Source organism: Tachypleus tridentatus, chromosome 10 (genome assembly GCF_004210375.1).
Source record: "Tachypleus tridentatus isolate NWPU-2018 chromosome 10, ASM421037v1, whole genome shotgun sequence".
Lineage (NCBI taxonomy): Eukaryota > Metazoa > Arthropoda > Merostomata > Xiphosura > Limulidae > Tachypleus > Tachypleus tridentatus.
In genome coordinates, this window is record NC_134834.1 from 72,864,951 (window position 1) to 72,885,820 (window position 20,870).

At 33.0% G+C, this 20,870-nt stretch overlaps 1 protein-coding gene across 2 annotated transcripts in view; it reads right to left on the reverse strand.

Annotated features, from left to right (window-relative positions):
• Positions 1-7,885, reverse strand: part of LOC143229556 (AP-1 complex-associated regulatory protein-like) — a 38,400-nt gene extending 30,515 nt beyond the window's left edge. For both annotated transcript variants that reach the window (XM_076462050.1, XM_076462051.1), the window contains exons 1-4: positions 7,352-7,885; positions 6,884-6,929; positions 5,919-5,939; positions 1,046-1,068 (exon numbers count right to left, since the gene is read on the reverse strand). In XM_076462050.1, coding sequence (XP_076318165.1) covers positions 1,046-1,068; positions 5,919-5,939; positions 6,884-6,929; positions 7,352-7,398 — 137 coding nt within the window. In that variant the 5' untranslated portion in view covers positions 7,399-7,885. The remainder of the gene's footprint in view (positions 1-1,045; positions 1,069-5,918; positions 5,940-6,883; positions 6,930-7,351) is intronic.
• Positions 7,886-20,870: the final 12,985 nt, after the last annotated feature.

Consider the following 20,870-nt stretch of genomic DNA (forward strand, 5'->3'; position numbering starts at 1 on the left):
AACAAGAAATTTGTTAAAGGACAAAATAATAACAACAAGTCACCAATTGTATCTTATTAGAATGGCTGGTATGGGTATTAACACTTTTATTGATACAATGTTTCAACCCTCCTAGGTCATCCTCAGGTTAAAAGAGAGAGAATGTAAAAGTGACAGTTGCTGGACACTTTAGATTGGTTTAATTATGGTTTTTATTGCTGCATAAGTAGGGTTCCTTTGAGTTTGTGTTTGTTTATAATTGTTTCCCTACTTCATATCTGGGTGTTTTCTATGGTTATGTTGTGTTTATTTGATTTGCAGTGTTCAAAAACATGTGAAGGTGTTTTTTGATTTTAGTTTCCATTTGTCTGCTTGTTTCTCCAATATAGAAATCATGGCAGTTGTTGTATTGTATTTGAAAAATTACATTGGGTGTTGTGTTTGTCAGTGTAGTTTTTACATAGTATGGACTTTAGTTTTGTACTTGGTTTTTAAATAAATTTGGTGTTTACTGGAATGTTGTGTTAAGTTTTTCCAAATATCATTTTTTCACTGATTGAAAAAAATTCATATTTTGTAATTGAAAAAAATATGCCTGAAGCCAAAGAGTGTTGATGAAAGAATAAGCCTTTGTACTTTTAACAGATATGATGCTTATATAGGATGTGTTATCCACCTGTTGGTAGAGAACTATAATTAATCTATTGCTGGTTGCATCACAGACTAGGTGCATTAATGTGTATAAGGGTGGAAGCTTCATTCTGAGCTTGGTGCCTGCACAAAACTCTTTCATAAATGGTGCAAGGTAATAGTTATCAGTTCTGTGGAGAAGCAAGAAGCACTTCTTAATGTGCAATTCCTATATTTTAATACCAAAACTAATTTATAACATAAAGTAATTTTTTTCACAAGTACTGTACCATGTTTTTTAGATTATGAATACACAAAACACACAGTAAAATACTGAGCTAATACAATTTCTGCTTTTCTAAAACCAAAAAATATTATGGTATACAAAAATAACATCAATACTTTAATTATAACAATGAATACTAGAGTCAATTACCTGCATGGCTCCTTCTTTTCCTCCTAAAACAAAATACAAAACTTAGTTCAAATTTTATCATCACAATAAATTATAAAAAAAAGATATTCTTATAAATGTAGTTGTAATAATTAACAAAAGAGAAACTGTGTTATCCACTTTTAGTGTGTGTTTTTGAATGTGTAAGTGTTTTCATAGACACACATATAAATACTTATTATACTTACACAAAGCATTTTATTATTAAGTAAAATAAGTAAAAACAGTATTATAAAAACAAAATGGAAATAAATATTATAAGTATTCATACATTTTTGCTACACAAAGTAAATCACAAAAGCTCGAATGCTTTTAAATTTTATAAACGGTACTTTTCATTAAGGTGAGATAACTAGAATATTTAAAAAGAGTTGTCCAAAACCTATGGAAATAACTGTACATTTTAGTCACTTTCCTTGCTATTCTTGTGGTATACAATTATGTAGGCTAAACTCTCTAGCCTTCTTGTCACATTTTTTATTTCAAGTGCAGTGATCTTACAGGCACAAATAACCTAGAAAAAGGCACCAATTGAAAGGTTATATTATAGGTCTTTTCTATGCTAAGTTTCACTATCCCATTATTATAAAAGCATGCAATACACAAATGTTAGCATTTTCAAAAAAATAAAAAATGAAGAGATGTCTATAGTGTGATCCATATAGATAGAGATGATTTCAACACTGAACAAAAAAAAAATTCTATGACTGACTATCAACTAAACAGAGGTAGTGAAAGTTATTTTACAAGTTGTCATAAGAAGTAACCAAAAATTGTGTTCCATAAGAGTTAAAAAACCATATTAGTCCTAATGTAGGGAGACCTTAAATGTAAGGCAGTTCCCAAAATTGCAATAGTGATAAAAAATAAAAGTAAATACTTTCTACATTCGGATTATACCTGGAAACACTAAAAAATAAACTTTTATGTAACACAACAGTCTATGGTTTGTTTCTGTAGATTTTCTTGAAATGGTTTGTTTGTAATTATACTTAATACTTACAAGTACAAAATCATTCCTCTGACAATTATCACCAAGTTAAAGGCTCATGTTAGTGAACTATTTCTTAACATCAGCTATTAAAAGACCAAGAAAAGCATGTAACACAAACAACCCCCCTTCCTAACTCCTCCCACCTGTTCCTTTGTTTTGCCCTTCACTTTTCCACATGATCACCACTCCCTCCAATATTATCCATCTTAACCAACACATCCTCAAAAACACAAAAGCTTCCCAATGGCACAGCAATATGCTAGAAACTGGGTTTTGATACCCACAGTAAGCAGAGCATAGATTTCCCTTTATGTAATTTTATTGTGCTTAATGACAAACAACAACAAAAACATAAAAACAATAAATGAGTAACATAATCATGTTTCTTTGCAACTTAAACCAACTGTGACATCAGAGTCTTAAGGTTAGAAAGAAGGTGAGTGAACTTCACAATAGCTTACTTCTCAAATGTTTAGTAACCTGTGAACATAATGAAAGGTGGATTTTCATGATCTTCATTCAAGAAAGAGCATCATCTTATAATTGGCCTAATACAGTAATAACATCACTTGGAACTATAAACAAAATTATTCACCTTAATTCAAGTCTACAAAACTGACAAAACAATCACGTTTACACACGTTTCTGTTTTTGAAGCACAGAGGCAGACAAAAGACCAACTGTACAAGCTGTATCTGGCATATAACAAATCAAAGTATGTCAACACATTGGAATAAATATGTCTACATCAATTTTTCAACATCTACAAAAGTCCAAGAAACCTATCATTTTGTCATTACACAACCTTTCAAAAATGCTATCAAGTACATTTAAAAAATTTCTCCAATTGATTTGTATTATTGCAGCTTATAGCTATACAGGTAAATTAAACATTCAGATAATTAAGAAAAATGCTGAGCATACTACCAAATTACTGTGCTCACATCACTACTGAACACTTTGAAAAAGTATTGTATCTACACAGACCAGATACCAATAAGATGTATGAACAGAGAACACATTCAATATCCAAGTTAACACCAAAATTATTTTACCAGTTTCAAGTACAAATGAAAATATGTGTTCTATTGTTGCCAAATATATCCCATGAACTTGTTTATTTGAGTTCATCAAACTGACTGGATTTCAGATGTCAGCATCTGCACAATACTGACGAGCTTTGGAAGGTATGTAAAGGGGAAAGGTGAAATAATGACCACTGTGTATTGTAACACCTCACAACATTAGACAAACAAAAGACCATTTGATCCTTCAAGGCTATCATAACACATCCACTCTTAAGTGAGAATTTAAATGTTCAACTTTAGTTTCCAGGAAATCATCAATTTCCATCTTAAACCCCTGTAAACTGTATGATTCTATAAGTGCCAATGAGAACTCCTTCTACAGATAATTCACTCTGTTATAAAAATACAACTGTTATAATTGAAACCTAGTCTGTCTTTTCTGAAATCTTAAACTCGTTTCCTCTAGTCTTATTATCTTCAGAACATAGCACAGAGAAATCACAGACTGTCATATTACTGTCATATTAATCTTGTAAACATCAATAAGACCTCTTCTTGCCTTAAGTCTCAAGTTCAGACAAGCCATTTTATGCAGAGCATAAAATTAACAATAAGTCAAATTAGAAGATCACACAAAAGACCTCTCTCCCAAAAAGAACAATCTGATGGTCAAAAACTTGAGAACTAAGATGAATGAAAGACAACAACTCCTCAACATGTCTACTAACATTTAGCTGATGTTGAAAAAGTAAGAAGGTGAAAAATATAAAGATTTAACAACTAAATCATCCACCCTAAGACATAATGGAACTTACTTCAAAATGTAAAATAAAGCACATTTGAGAAAAAAAAAAATTGAGTTCACATTCTAATTATGTCATAAATAAAACAACTTAATGACAATAATTCCCTTATATACCTAAAATGTTTAAGTGTGAACTCAAAATTTTGTACATACCAGAGGTGGTATAGGAGAAACTTGATTTGAGCTCTGTGCCAGAAATAATAATCTGGGAATTCATGCCACACCTCAGCTTGTCAAAAGAGAATTCTTTTTTTTATGAAAATCAACTAGGTATTACAAATTATCTCCAATGGTTATAATACAAAAAAAAAAACATTAACAAACACTTTGCCAAGAAAACATTATGGAGCTTATATATAGTAGTACCAGGAAACTTATCAACAAAAATGTCTAGAAAAAGTTACTATTATCTGAACAAGGTGTTCATATATATAGCATCAGGACAGAAGGCTCACTGACACAGATGAAAAGTGTCACATGACAGATATTGCCAAAGGCAACTAAGTGGGGAATAAAGAACTGGAGCAAGCAAGAAAAATTTAGAACGATGCTTAGAGAGGCAAAGGAAGAAAACTAGTGATTAAGTAACAGCCTTAGTGTGAGAGTAGCTGTGTATATTTGGAATTTTATGGGATATTCAATATGGTTTCACTGAGGAAAAATCTTGTCATTTAAATATTTTTACTTTCTTTGAAAAGGCTACTGCTATGAAGATAAGAGTAAGGATGTGGATTTTCAGAACGAATTTGACAAAGTGCCACGTAAAAGACTTGTAAACAAAATTACTTGTGTATGTGTGGAGGATAAGTTAGTAAATTAAATAGAAAAGTGGCTGGATCAAAGAAAACAGAGGGTTGTTATTAATGGAGTTCAGTGTAACTGGATTAGTGTTACATGTGGAGTAACTCAGAGCTCAGTCTCTGGACCTTTGCTATATTTTATTTACATCAAGGACAAAGATGAAGAAATAGTCAACAAATTACTTAAATTTGCAGGTTATATTAAAACCTTGGGTATTTTTAGCTGTGAAGTTGGAGCTGCTGGTTTACAATAGGATTCGGATCATTCGGTGAGTTGGACAAATGAATGACAGATAGGTTTTAGTTATAATAAATGCAAGATAATGCATGTGGGTTATAATCATTTAATTCATAAGTATAATTTCATTGGGATAGTCTTAACAATGTTATGAAGGAAAAGGGGTCTTGATGTAACAGTCGATCAAATCTTTGCAGCAATCTGAGCAGTGTGATGTTGCTAACAGTACTGCAAATAGGAATTTAGGTTGTATATTCATAAATATTGAACACAAGTCTAAAGAGGTTATTATTTCATTGACTAAGTCACTGGTTACACTACATTTGGAGTACTGTGTTCAGTCTCGGGCTCTTCACCTTGAGAACGTTAAACTGTTGGAAGGAGTTCAAAGAAGGGTTACTAGAATGGTGTCTTGGATGGAGGAATTGTCATACAAGGAAAGGCTGAGATCTCTCAAATTGTTTTCTCTTGAAAAAAAAAGAGTTAGGAATGATCTGATTGAGATGTTTGAAATTGTCAAGGGACTTGACAAATGTTGATGCATCATCTTTTTTTCACACTTAACAGTGAGAATAGTACAATTATGGAACATAAATATAAATTTTGGCAAGGTAAGTCATCTTCAGCTAAGATAGTTTTATTTATTATTAATAGGTTAGTTGGCCTTTGGATGTTGTGGAAGCAATAAATTTAAGTGAATTTACAAGAAAGTCTGATAACTATATGAATGATAAGAGCTGGATTTAAGGTTTTTAACAAAATTGTTAAAGACAATAAGACAGCCAAACATAATTATAAATTATACATTAATGTCAGTACAAATTAAAGTTGTATGTGTAAATGTTATTAATATCTTGTAATTCTACATATGTCAGTCAATATTATACTTCTGTTTATAACTGTCAGTAATATATTATAATTCTAGGAAACCATGCCAATAATACCTGTTAGTAATATTTCATCTTTTAATTCAGAAGAAATTCAACTTACCTCAGGAATTAGGTTTTCAAACTATAACAGAAAAATAAAATGTTAATAATCTATAAGGAAATTTCCAGTTTACTATAGGATATTTAAAATAATATTATGTTCTATTTTTAAAGAGCTTCTTTTAATGAGAAAAGTTGATAAGTACACTTGTTGTAAATAATTACTCCTTAAAAAATTAATAGTGTTAATGTACAAGTATAATTGTGCCACAATACTGAGAAACACTATAAATTACATCACTGAATCTTAAACTTGTTTCTTACTGTTTTGCTACATCATTATTGCACTTTGAAGCAGAACGGTAAGCTTTAAATAGAAAATCTCTAAGAAATCTAGAAAAAGACGTGCAGCTGCATTAAACATTTTCTTTCAATTCACCTAATAAATAACAAATAATAAAAAATGAATAGCATTAACTTCACTTATCCGAACATTATTTCTAGTAGAGGTTAATTCAGATACCATAAACATCCTCTACAAGAAGCCGTGTCTAGTTTAATTTGTCCTTGTCCAGAATTACTAGTGATGTCAAATTCCTTAAAATGGATATAATTCAGTGAAATTTCACAAATCAAAGAAAAATATTTGACTCTTAATTCTTTTCATTTTAAAAAACCACAATCAAGATTAATGAGATAAAATTTAAGTGCAACACTTTTGTAACAATATAAAATTTAAGATAAATACACTTATCAGAGGATGAGTAACACTTGAAAATTTGTGAATCTTGTAACTCCTGTTGTCAATTCTCAATCAACAGAAGGTTTTCTCCTTATAATCTAGCCTAATTTCTTTTCTCAGTACAATTCAATTACAAAATGTATCTCACATTTTTATGGTACTTAAAACATTCAACATGGAAATCACCTAAACACAACACTTTTCTAAATTAGATACATACTTGTGTTATTTCAAAATTTCATTAAGATGTATGTTTCATACCAACAACATAATTGACTACTTACCTCTAGCATACTTCCTGATCCAAAGTATTTTGTCCTTGTATAACGCCTGCAAAAAAATAATGTTGTACCTTTACTTTCATTACACAATGTACATATATATGTGCTATTTTTTATATTGTTCTTCAAGTTTGCATGGAAGAAAATGTAAAAAGTAGATACAAAAGCAATAAATAGTGTTACCATATGTTCTAATTATTACAAATATATGACGACTTTGATAAATAATTTTCATCATTTCTAAACTAAATAATTTGAATCTTTAATAAGAATTAATATTCATGCACTTGCTCTGCCACGAGTTCTAATAAGTTTCATAATATCAATTTCAGTCAGCAATATCAAACAACGTATCTGAAACATGTTTATAATAGACCACAGTACTATTACTAGCCTTGTGCTTATATTTTGGTTCTAAAAATAAACGAATCTGAAAAAGAATTTAAAACTAAAAAAAAAAAAGTAACGAACCTGTTTTCTTTTTCAACGGGGCAACATCTACTAAAACAATCACCCATTCTGTTGGCACGTCATCAACTTAATAAAATGTTAAGAACATTAATAAATGCAGTCTTAATAACTCAGTTGTCCGAGTTTTTATTTGGTAAAAATATTGTAACGAAAACTAGGGAATGTCCTACTGCAAGATTACTTTCGCCACAACTATTAATTACTTTTAACTTTGTTACTCTATAGTATTACAATTACTAGAACTATGTTATCTCAGTCTCACTCCCCAACTCGCTAGCGGTACTGATAGTACTAGAAGTAGAAATACTCTGCAAGACTAATAGTGATATTAACAAAGTCTCTGAGCCTAACATTATTAGTATACATTATTCTATTACATATACAGCAAATTTTCAGTTTACTTGAACAGAAAAAAAATAAATTATCAAATATAACCATAATACGTAATATACAACAAAAATCCCAAACGATAAAAAAGGTGAATATAAACTCAGAACTTCGAAATTGACACACGGTTAAGGTCAGATACACAGGAAGTTGGGTTGAATGTAAGTTCCGCTGTAAATGATATATTTTTAACATAAATATATATTAAATTCATTCTCATAAAATAACCACATATTTACTTTAAATTAAAATTATTATAGCTTATTCTAAACCACTACTTAGAAAATTATCAACATGCTAATAATTTACGTTTGTTCTTGACAATGATGTCTGATTTGTTTATCAATCTATCTAAATCCCAATTTGTCCATTACGACCAATAATGTCCACATATGAATCGTTTAATTACAATCTTGGTAAATACATAGCATGGGCTATTCTCCAAATATGTAACATCAGCCAGCTAATTCATCAAAGACTCTTTTAATTTCAAGTCTAATCTAAATCAACTTAATCATAAAGCCTTAATGGCCAGTTTCGATGTTATATCCCTCTTTACAGTAGTTCCAACCTCTGAAGCCTGCAAGATAGCCTTAGAACTCTATATCCGAGATCATAACCCAACTATAGACGTTCCCAGCTATCAATTAGCAACCCTCATAGAATTCACCACGATAAAGACAAACTTCATGTTCAACAACCACAACTATATACAAACAAATGGCCTAAGCATGGGCAACCCAGTATCACCAGTTCTAGCCAATATTTTTATAACACAAGTTGAAACACAAGCAATTAACACAGCATTACATACACCACTATGCTGGTACAGATATGTAGACTACACAATTGCAGGATTCACATATACAGGACACACACTTAATTTTTTCAATCACATTAACTCTATACATCCCAACATTAACTTCACATGTGAACAGGAAGAAAGCAATCAAATATCATTTCTTAACCTCAAAATTACAAGAACCGACACACAATTCAAAACAGAAATCCACCGAAAAATCACCCATACTGGACTATACATTCCTTGGGACTCAGCACAAGAAACAAAACAAAAACTTGAACATACTAAGAAATCAAATAAACAACCATAAAACTATGCTCACCAGATAAAATTAACGATGAATTAGACAAAATAAAACAATACTTCATCAACATCAATAAGTTTCCTCCACAAACCGTAGAAAACATTATACGCACACACCTAGACAGAAAGCAAAATCAACCAACAAAAGTAAATATATCTCACGAATCAAAAATTACGAAACCATATACTGCTGCATACCATATATTCCCGACATCAGCAGACAAATAACCAACATTTGGCAAAAACTAGCAACAAAATATGACATTCCAGTTAACACCAAATTTTTTCAAAAACCAGGCACAAAAAAGAGGTCTATACTATGTAAAAATTACACTGACAAACACTACACCAACATTATTTATAAAATACAATGTGATAACTGGCACGACTTCTATATTGGAGAAACAAGTAGAAAAATGGAAACCAGATTCAAAGAACATAAAAAGTCACCTTCACACGTTTTCGAACACTGCAAGTCAAATAAACACAACATAACCATAGAAAACACTCAAATACTAAATAAAGAAACAAACATAAACAAACGCAAAATTAAAGAAGCCTTACTTATACAACAACTCAAACCCAAAATAAACCAATATAAAGGAACGCCTTTATAACTATATTAAATATAATAAAATACAATTACATATTCAAAATCTAACACCGCCCTCTACTTTCCGACACTCAGTTACACAACCCTTTCCAAACATGTGGTCAGCTTCCGGTTAGTTACCTCTTTCTTTCTTTGTGAACCTGACGATGACCGAAGAAGGTCGAAACGTTATTCGCTCTTCTACGTAAAATATTTTCTCAACCCAAACGAGCCGTTTTTGCATACATATTTCTCTGCAAGTGGGTTTTCTCGACATCACTGAATCCCAATTTATTATTTAAATATAATTGAATTTCGTAAAACGTTCATACGAATTTTCTTTGTACTTTTTGCTGTAAAAAAGTATCAGTAGAAACAAATAATACATCATTAAATTAATAATTATGTTTATCAAATGTCATGATTGTTTCTTTGTTTTTTAATTTTGCACAAAGCTACTCCAGGGTTATCTGTGATAACCGTCCCTAATTTAGCAGTATAAGACGAGAGAGAAGGCAGCTAGTCATCACCACCCACGGCCAACTCTTGGGCTACTCTTTTACCAACGAATAGTGGGATTGACTATAACATTATAACGGCTGAAAGGGCGAGCATGTTTGGCGCGACGGGGATGCTAACCCGCGACCCTCAGATTACGAGTTGCATGCCTTAACATGCTTGGGCATGCCGGGCCAAATGTCATGATAAGTGAAGGAGTAACTCTCTCCTTGTTACTCCCAGTGACACAGCGGCATGTCTACGGACTTAGAGTGTTGCAAACTGGGTTTCGATACTCGTGATGGGCAGAGTACAGATAGCCCTATGTATCCCTTCATGATTAATTCCAAAGCAAACAACCATCCCTGATATTCATAGATTTTCACTACAGGTTCTTTTCTTTTGTGTTCTGAGATCAGTTATCGCTATAATGTTTCATAATTTAAATTTTAACAGAATTACTTAATACGTGTTAGCGTTTTAAGAGTAGTTATTGCTATAACGTTTCGTAGTCAAAGTTTCAACAAAATTACTTGGGTTTAGCATGGCTAGGTGGTTAAGGCACTAGGGCTGCTACGATTACGGACTTTTGTAACCGGTTAATCTTTGCCTCGTAACCGAACCGTAACCTGTTAATCGTGTAATCGTCACAGCCCTAGAAATTTGCGCGTGACGGCCGCACCGAACGTTAACAAAAACTCTAAAGGCTTTCAACAACAACGAAAATTCAACCAAACAAAAAGGCAAGCAGTTCGTAAAATCGCGATAGGCAAACATACCAATGTCAAGGTCAAATAATGGAATATTTACACGCAAATGTCGATAATCGTATTGTTTTCCCTCGTTTATTTTTCTCGGAAAAATTCTCAGATTAACCGGTTAGGAAATCCGTAACCGGTTAAGAGCAGTAACCGAACCGTAAACGGTTAATCGTGTAATCGTCACAGCCCTATAAGGCACTTGACTCGTAATCCGAGGGTCGCGGGTTCGAATGCCCGTCGCACCAAGCATGCTCGCCCTTTTAGCCGTGGGTGCGTTATAATGTGATGGTCAATCCCACTGTTCGTTGGTAAAAAAGTAGCCCAATAGTTGGCGGTGGGTAGTGATGACTAGCTGCCTTCCCTCTGGACTTACACTGCTAAATTGGGGACGGCTAGCGCAAATAACCCTCATGTAGCTTTACACGAAATTTAAACCAAACTTAACTTGTTAACACTTATAATTGTATAGAATATAAATATATACCGTGTCGTTGTTGTTGAGTGTAGGATTCTTCCACAGTAAATGTCTGATTTTTAGCGATAAATTCAACGATAAATAAACACCATGTATCCACCAGTGTACAAAATTGTGTATACACACACACACACACACACGCATATATATTTGGAACAAGTTAAATGTGAGCACAATAAATTACTTACACCACAGAAATTATTGTGATATTATAAACACTATGTGGTCCTTTTCCTGTTGTTAAAAGTCTACCACTTAGGCCTATTCAATTACTTTAGAATTTCAGTTAGCAAGCCGAACTACCTTTCCCAACTTCTAACACACTAGAGTTCTGTGTATAATTCATTTACAATTTTGGCGCGAGTTATCGCAGTCGTATACTGCTCTTCCAGTAATCGTTAGGTCTTCTTTCGTCAAAATGTCCTCTGTTTCCTCTGTCAAAGTGCACTCAGACTGATTTAATTTCTTTAGAATCACGCTTTGATAGAATATATTTTTCTTCTTATCTCCTTTTCAATTATTAGTTTTATTCTGGCATATTAAACGTTAGGCCTATCACATCTATTGCAGTTAACTTCACGCCGAACTTTTCTTTGACCATGGCTTTGCTCTTTTCTACTGTTGTTTTTGTCTGTCTGCTTTCCCATTTATTTTATACTATTTATATGTTTATTACTAGATCACCTGCTCGCTGTTTACTATACATCAATGAGTTACAAACATAACTTCCAATAATCGCCTGCTTTTAACTCTCTTATAATAAAAAACCCTAAACAATCATAAAATATTCATTCTCAAAACAAATTGATAATATCTACACTATACAACCTTTTTATATCATTATAGTGTTTATCCTGAATTGTTCATTCATTCTATGTATACGCGCAGTATTTACATTGCACGTGATCGAGAAAGCCATCACACAGATTTTTTTATTGTTGTTATTGTTGCCTCTGTCCCTTTGTCATAATTCAGTTTAAAAGTCGTGACATCCGAGACGGACCAAAAGGTCCCTTGTCGTTCCTAAACATTATGCTTTATTATGTTATTCACTGATAAATTGTACATATTTTGCTCATTGAGAATATAACTAAAATTCTGCAAATTGTTTAGCAGTAGTGTGTTTCTATGGTAGTCATCACTGTCCACCGCCAACTCCTGGACTACTCTTTTACCAACGAATAGTGGGATTAACCGTAACATTATAACTCCCCACGGCTGAAAGGGTAAGCATGTTTTGTGGAACAGAAATTCGAACCTATGATCCTCAGGTTATCATACAAACTATCTGGTCAAATGCAAAAAGAAATAAAAAGTTATTCATTAAAGTTGGCTACATAATATAATAATGAATAGACATTACATAACAGTCTGTGTTTGCAAAATTTAAAAATATATTGAAAAGCCTCGCCCTAGTTTTCTCAGATATTGATTTTATTCATTGGTCCGTGGGCTACTTTATTCATGACGGGAATTTTATTTTCTGTTAATGGCTGTTGCATTTTCTGAAATAATGGGAGTTGTTCAACACGCTGTTATGTCTCGACTCAACATCTTCTGCCCCTATTAGTTACTGTCTTTGGATGCATTCAGACAGGGGTTTTTAAGGACATTCTCAACAAGAGAATGAATGTCTCTTGTGTTTACTAGACACCTGTTTCCTTAATAGCCAATGCTACTGGTTTTCTTAGGTATGGTGCCAAATACCATTGTTATGATATATTTTTACTTACGTCAAGCAGTTTTATCTGCTGTGTAAATAGTATTATAATGTGATATATTGACTACCCATATCTGTTTCAGTGCTCTTATCTGCAAACACTTAACTTTTATGTTGTTGCAGCTTAGAATGATAAATTTGGATTTAGTATTCTCGGACCAGAGAATAGTAAACTAGCAAAGGAAACTTTTTTCACTGTTTAGTTTGATGAGTTTAACATATAAGTTTTTTGTTGTTGTTTTCATTTGGAGATGTTATTTTCCTTTTCATGAATTCAATTATTTCAGACCCAATTGGAAAATCATATATTATATAGCATTTGATCATGTTTTCTGTAAAGTTGCAAATGTTTCTCCTGTATTTAACTTTTTGCAAGTTGACTGTTTAATGTATACAATGCATCTAGCAATATCAACATTTTTGTATCAATATTAAAAATAAATGTTTCTTTTTTGTGGTTAATTCTATTGTACGTGAAATACCTATATAAAAACGTCCTAAAATGCTTCAAGTGAATTTCATGTTTGCAGTACGTAAGAACTTGCCTAGTTATGTATGATTGCTATTTTTGTATATGGATGACACTCAGGCAGGATAGCAATAGTACAGGCATGGATATCTTGTTTATGACCAACGGCTAGTACTTTCTATTACAGCTCCGTACAGAGCCTAGACTAACCACTCAGATAAATCTGTTATCTGGAAAACGTTATACGTATCTAAAAGTAAACCTGAAACTGAAAGAGTTATTTATCTATAAATATTTTTGTTGTTTCTTTATTAATTTTGCGCAAAGCCTACGAGGGCTATCTGCGCTAGCCGCCCTAATTTAGCAGTGTAAGACTAGAAGGAAAGCAGCTAGTCATCTCCACCCACCGCCGACTTTTGAGGTACTTTTTTACCAACGAATAGTGGGATTGACTGCCACATTATAACGCCCCCACAGCTGAAAGGGCGAGCATGTTTGGTGTGGCGGGGATTCGTCATCTAGAACTGGGATCATTCAACTATATAACTTAAGTACATAAAAGTGTATTAAGCAACAAAAATATATTTGTTAACTATACGCAGCGGCGTACAAAGGGGGGTGCAAGAGGTGGTCCTCGCACGGTTGACTGGCAGGAGGGGGTGTCATTGGGAGAGTTGAATTAAAAGTACAAGTTTTCAAACCAAATGAAAAATTCGCCAAAGTAAGAAAAAAATAAATGTGAAACTATTATAACAGCTTAATGTTAGTTTCCACTATAATATGCATTTTTATTTTTATTGACAATACAAAATTTACAAATGAAAAATTAAATATTTGATAAAAATTACATCGAAAGATGAACGTTTGTTGACGTTTCAGTCATCAGCTTGTTGAGCATAGCCTGCTGGCTGCAACTGACATTCAAAGTTTTCTCACTTGAGACTGTGACTCGGCCAGGCGTGGTCAGGTAGTTAAGGCGCTCGATTCGTAATCCGAGGGTCGTGGGTTCGAATCCCCATCACACCAAACATGTTCGCCCTTTCAGCTGTGGGGACGTTATAATGTGACGGTCAATCCCACTATTCGTTGGTAAAAAAGAGTAGATCAAGAGTTGGCGGTGGGTGGTAATGACTAGGTGCCTTCCCTCTAGTCTTACACTGCTAAATTAGGGACGGCTAGAGCAGATAGCCCTCGAGTAGCTTTGTGCAAAATTAAAAAAACAAAAACACTGTGACTCCACATATATGAAGTATGTTTCATTAAATAATTATGATAAAACATAAAGTGCTGGTATTTATAACAATATCACGGTATTTATACCAGTGCCCAGTAAGTTTTGACAACGTTGTATCATAATGATGTTTAAGTGTTTATAAATGCATCGTCATAATGTTATAGAAACTCATGTTCATAAATGGTAGTCCATTACACTATTGGTGACCAACAAAAAGCCATAGAAAGTCACACTTTGCACTACACTTTAGACTTGACCTTTTCTTACAACCATGACTAGTGAAGTAACGAAGATGTCTATAACTGAATGAGTTTTTATGATGACTGTGTGGTGATCTTAAGATGTTGACGGTGACATGACTGCATTATTTTTTTAATGCAACCTCATGGTGATGTTGAGACAAAGAGGGCGACATTGTGACTACCTGGAGATGTGTTAATGCTTACATGCTTAATGTAGCAAACAACGTTTCATATTTAAATCAACAACGACAGTACTATTCTATATTGGGTTAATACTAATGTTTGTTGGCTTAGTCAAGTCATCTTAGTTTCAGCAACCTTAACAATGTCTAGTGTAGTATCATAGTATATTTAACACGTTGTTAATGCTTAATAAATAATGATATCAGTTATAATAGATAGCATTATATCATACTATATTAAATTAGTGTTAATGTAACGGCATTGATAATTAGTTGTCTCTACTTGTCTGGGTTGATAATTTGATAACTCAAGGGGTATATGGTGAAAGTTTGAGAACTATTTGTTTGAAGTTTTTTGTTGTAATAAAAATTTTATTTACTGGATGCACTGTTAATTTTCACCCTATCAGTGGTCCAGTTATTTGTCAGTAATGCTGATAATTTTCTGTTTTTTTATGAGTCGTGTTTGCACATAACCCCTCCTCCCCAAATAAGAAAATAATAATCAGAAACAATTTGTTTAGTTAACGTATTTTAAATCATAATAGTTCATAAAATATGCTTGTCCTTTCAGCCGTGGGGGCGTTATAATATTACAGTCAATCTCACTATTCGTTGGTAAAAGAGTAGCCCAAGAATTGGTGGTGGGTAGTAATGACTAACTGTCTTACACTGCTAAATTAGGGACGGCTAGCGCAAATAGCTCTTGAGTAGCTTTATGCGAAATTCAAAGCAAACAAACAAAAGACAAATGGTGAGAAAATTTTAAGAACATGGATGATTTACTCTCCATCAAAAGAAAGTTTGTTTTGTTTTTGCTGCAGACTGTTTGTTCTTGATGACAAAAGAACCGGAACTTCTAGATATGTCACTGGGTTTCAAGCATGGTGAAATCTAAACCTAAAGGTGCTGACTATGATCAGCATCTCTAATGCCTAGAGAAATGAAAGACCTTAGGAGCAGAGTTGAAGCTTAAAAATATACCATTGATCATGTTTATCAAGCAGTAATGGACAAGGAGAGAAAGAAATTTAGGGATATTTCACACCACCTTGTTTCTGGCTCACCAGAATCTTTTTCTTTTTTTTTCGTGGTCACAAAGGTAAATCAGCAACTAAACGAAACTTCGTAAAATTGGTGTAGTTGCTGCCAAATTACGATCCAGCTATGAAATAATATTTTATAAGTATTAAGCATTCTATTCGATCTGGGAGGAGAGTGGCTTTGTATTTATCTCCAAAGATTCAGAATGAGCTCATTTGTCTTTTGGGGAATTACGTCAAAAAGAAAATAATGGCTGATATAAAGAAAGCAAAGTATTTTGGAATTCTTTTTGACAGCACTTCTAATGTGTTCCACATTGATCAGGTGTGTGAAGTTATCAGATAAGTCCATATTAAATGTGACAAAGTTGAAGTAAAGGAATCATTCTCGGGCTTCTTTCCTATTGCTGGAAAGACTTTTGCTGAACTTACAGAGGATATCATGGGACACCTGAAGAGAGATGGACTGGACATATACCTGTGCCATGGTCGAAGATATGACAACGCTGCAACTATGGCTGTTATTCATGGTAGTGTTCAGAGATCAGGGAGATTAATCCCAAGGGCTTATTTGTGCTTTGTGCAAATCTTTCTATGAAAATTTGTGGAGTACACTCATTTGGAAGCATGTATCCATGTGTGACTTTTTGGAGCCTTGGAGAGAGTCTATTCCTTCTTTTCAGTCTCACCTCATCGATGGGAAATGCTAATGGAGAATGTAGACGTGACAGTCAAAAGACTTTCCCAGAGAAGGTGGAGTGCTCATTATGACGCTGTGAACCCAATAAAGACACATTTTGAAAAGGTTGACCTCAGCTCTTCAAGTACTGTGTGATACCAAAGAAAATCTGGACACAATAGAATCAGCTGAGATTTTGTTGTCTGCTGTGTGTGATTTCTCTCTTTTTTTTTGAGTTACCTTTTCTTCTGATGTGGAGTCCTGGAAGAAATTAATCTCACACAAAAGTATTTGCAAACAGTTGGAATGAGTCTTGAAAAGTGCATTATGAAACTCCAAGCTCTAAAACTGTTTCTTGAAGATCAGTGCAATGAAATATGGAGAGGGCCGTTCATTCTGCAACTACAAAGTGTAAGGAAATGGATGTCAGGACAGATGGCAAAGGATGCTGGTCTTAAATTCCCAGAGGAACTAAAAAGGACTATGTTTGAATGTATTGATCGCTTTCATCAAGAATTGGAGACTCTTTCTAAGACAATGGATCACACTTTGTAAATCTTCGATGTTATTTAGCCAAACACTTTGGTTATTGCAATAGAAAAAGAAATTCGGAAGTGTATTCCAAACATGACTCAGATTTTTAATGAATTCTCTGATGAAAATATAAGTGTGGAAATTGGACAACTTTGGAGGTATTTGAAAGCTGCCAAAATCAGCATTGAAGAGGCAAAGATTTGGATATCCATTTGGATAGCGTTACAGTTTCTGGAGTTTATTGTGAAATGGAATTTTGTGAATCTCTGCTAAACTTGTTACTATGTTTGAGATTCATTTTGACTGTCTGCTTGTCTATTGCTTCATGTGAAAGAAATTTTTCCAAACCAAAATTGACAAACTTTGTTTCCTCAACCATGAGTCACACAAGACTGACAAATCTGGCTTTACTTTCAAGTGAACATGAACATGAAAAGAACGTGAATTTTGACAAGGTCATTGATCAGTTTGCAGAAATTAAGGATCGATAGCAGATACTATGAATCCTCTCTATTTACCTTTGAAGAATAGGCTGAACGTTAAGACTGAATTTTCTGTGCTTTTTGTATATAATTAAAAGCAGTATTTCTGTTTACTGAGTTTTTAATATCCTGATTTTTTCTTATTTCCATTTTGCTTATAACAATACTGTACTGTTTAAAAATCTACTTGCAAAAATGATAAATCTTTGTGTGTGTTTAAATTTAATTTTAAAATTATTTATGGAAGGGTGCCAAAGGAAGGATCTGCTCCGGGTGCCAAATACTTTAGGTGCGCCCCTGCCTGTACGTTACAATACACAATAAAGGATTGAAGTATGAACGAAGAAAATGTATGGTATATTTGTATACCAAGCAATTAAATAAAAGTAAAATAAAAAAGCTTTATTCAGTAAACATAGTACGTATACTTTATACATAAGTCAAGGATTACTTTACTATTGTATTAGTGGTAAATATTAGAGCTGATTAGAATGTGTTTCGTTTTTTTAAAATGTGTAGGTTTATTAATTAATGTGTTTTTACTGATGAATGTGGAAAGTTGTTTTATTTATATGCAAAAACGGCTCGTTTGGGCTCAGAAAACACTTTTACATAGAAGAGCGAACAACGTTTCGACATTCTTCGGTCATCGTCAGGTTCACAAAGAAAGAGGTAACTGACCGGAAGCTGACCACATGTTTGAAAGGGGTTGTGTAACTGTGTGTCGAAATGTAGAGGGCGGTATTAGATGTTTGAATATATAATTTTATTTATTTTATTTTATTAATATAGGTATAAAGGCGTTCCTTTATATTGGTTTATTTTGGGTTTAAGTTGTTGTATAAGTAAGGCTTCTTTAATTTTGCGTTTGTTTATGTTTATTTCTTTATTTAGTATTTGAGTGTTTTCTATGGTTATGTTGTGTTTATTTGACTTGCAGTGTTCGAAAACGTGTGAAGGTGACTTTTATGTTCTTTGAATCTGGTTTCCATTTTCTACTTGTTTCTCAATATAGAAGTCGTGGCAGTTATCACATTGTATTTTATAAATAATGTTGGTGTGGTGTTTGTCAGTGTAGTTTTTACATAGTATAGACCTCAGTTTTGTGCCGGGTTTTTGAATAAGTTTGGTATTAATTGGAATGTCATATTTTGTTACTAATTTTTGCCAAATGTTGGTTATTTGTTTGCTGATGTCAGGAATATATGGTATACAGCAGTATATGGTTTCGTGGTTTTTTGATTCGTGAGCTGTATTTACTTTAGTTGGTTGATTTTGCTTTCTGTCTAGGTGGGTGCGTATAATGTTTTCTACGGTTTGTGGAGGAAACTTATTGATGTTGGTGAAGTATTGTTTTATTTTGTCTAATTCATCGTTAATTTTATCTGGTGAGCATAGTTTTATGGCTGTGTTTATTTAGTTTCTTAGTATGTTGAGTTTTTGTTTTGTTTCATGTGCTGAGTCCCAAGGAATGTATAGTCCAGTATGGGTGATTTTTTGGTGGATTTCTGTTTGGAATTGTGTATCAGTTCTTGTAATTTTGAGGTTAAGAAATGATATTTGATTGTTTTCTTCCTGTTCATATGTGAAGTTGATGTTGGGATGTATAGAGTTAATGTGATTGAAAAAATTAAGTATGTGTTCTGTAGATTTGAATCCCGCAACCGTGTCATCTACATATCTGTACCAGTATAGTGGTGGATGTAATGCTGTGTTAATTGCTTGTGTTTCAACTTGTGTCATAAAAATATTGGCTAGAACTGGTGATACTGGGTTGCCCATGCTTAGGCCATTTGTTTGTATATAGTTTTGGTTGTTGAACGTGAAGTTTGTCTTTATCGTGGTGAATTCTGTGAGGAAAGTTGTTTTATTCCCACACACACACATAAAACGAAAGAAAAAAATAGACACATGACCGCATGCACACTGTGTGTTATTGAATCGGAGTAATAGTTAAACCGTTTTCCACTTTCTGTAGCTTGGAGTGTAGTAATAAAAAATATCACATGTTTTCAGTACATGTGGTCTGCTGGCCCCTTCACATATCAAGTTTCAAAGCAATCCATTAAGAAATACACAAAATATAAAATATGCAATGTTTTTTTAAATTTATCTTTATATTATTTTTCTTTGTACCGAAAGAATGGAAAAAAATTAATTGATAGAAAAAATATTTAACACTCATTTTTGTTGTGTTTGTTTGTTTGTTTTTTCAAATCTGATACATTGATAGACCATTAGAGCCAACGATTAGGAAGTAATCTCACTTGGTATAAATGTAAGCCACGTGTGCAAAGACATTCAATAAAAACAGCTAAAATTTGACGAAAGTTTTCACGCACGTATAAACAAAAAGTTATGTGAGCTATAAGTCTAACATTTTCACTACAGTTTCATCCAAGAGTAAAAGAAGATCAGTTTTAATTTTTGTCATTCGGATTAAAGACAGTTGATTTAGAGCAAAAACACTAAAGGGACAAAGTACGTGTTAAAACATAAATATTGGTTAGGCCAACCGTATTAGATTACCAATTTCTAGGTCAAGCTTTCAAAAGAATCAAATGGATGGATAGTTAATATTCATTGCCAACTTTCAAGCACAAATTAGCTAAATTTTATGAAATTATCATAATTAAAGAGTGTTTACCGTCACATAATATTTTAAGCAATTAACGTAAATAATGATGGTTGATACATCTGAACCGAGTAAATGTGGGTGATGACAAGAAACTGTTAATCTTGTTTTCATGACATTATTACAGAGGAAATTAGTAATTATTACTGTTTTAGAAAGGAAAAGTACCACCATATATTTTTAAAAAATTGATTGGTTCTGTAAAGTGTAGGTCTATTCTGAATGATAGGGTTGTGATCTTAAAACTAACGTTGGTTACTATCAAGTGTCGGTTTTTAGTTGCTGCAGTTTGTTGGTGTTTATTGACCTAAAAGTCATGAAATTTAATAAAAAATATCCATAGTGTGAGAAAAAAAAGTTACGGCCAAGTAAGGAGTAAACATGCGACTTAAAGAAATAAAATCCAAATGGCGGCCAAACTGGTAGCTAAACTTATAGCATTGATAATAATTTTACAACAAATGTTCATTCGTTAATTAAC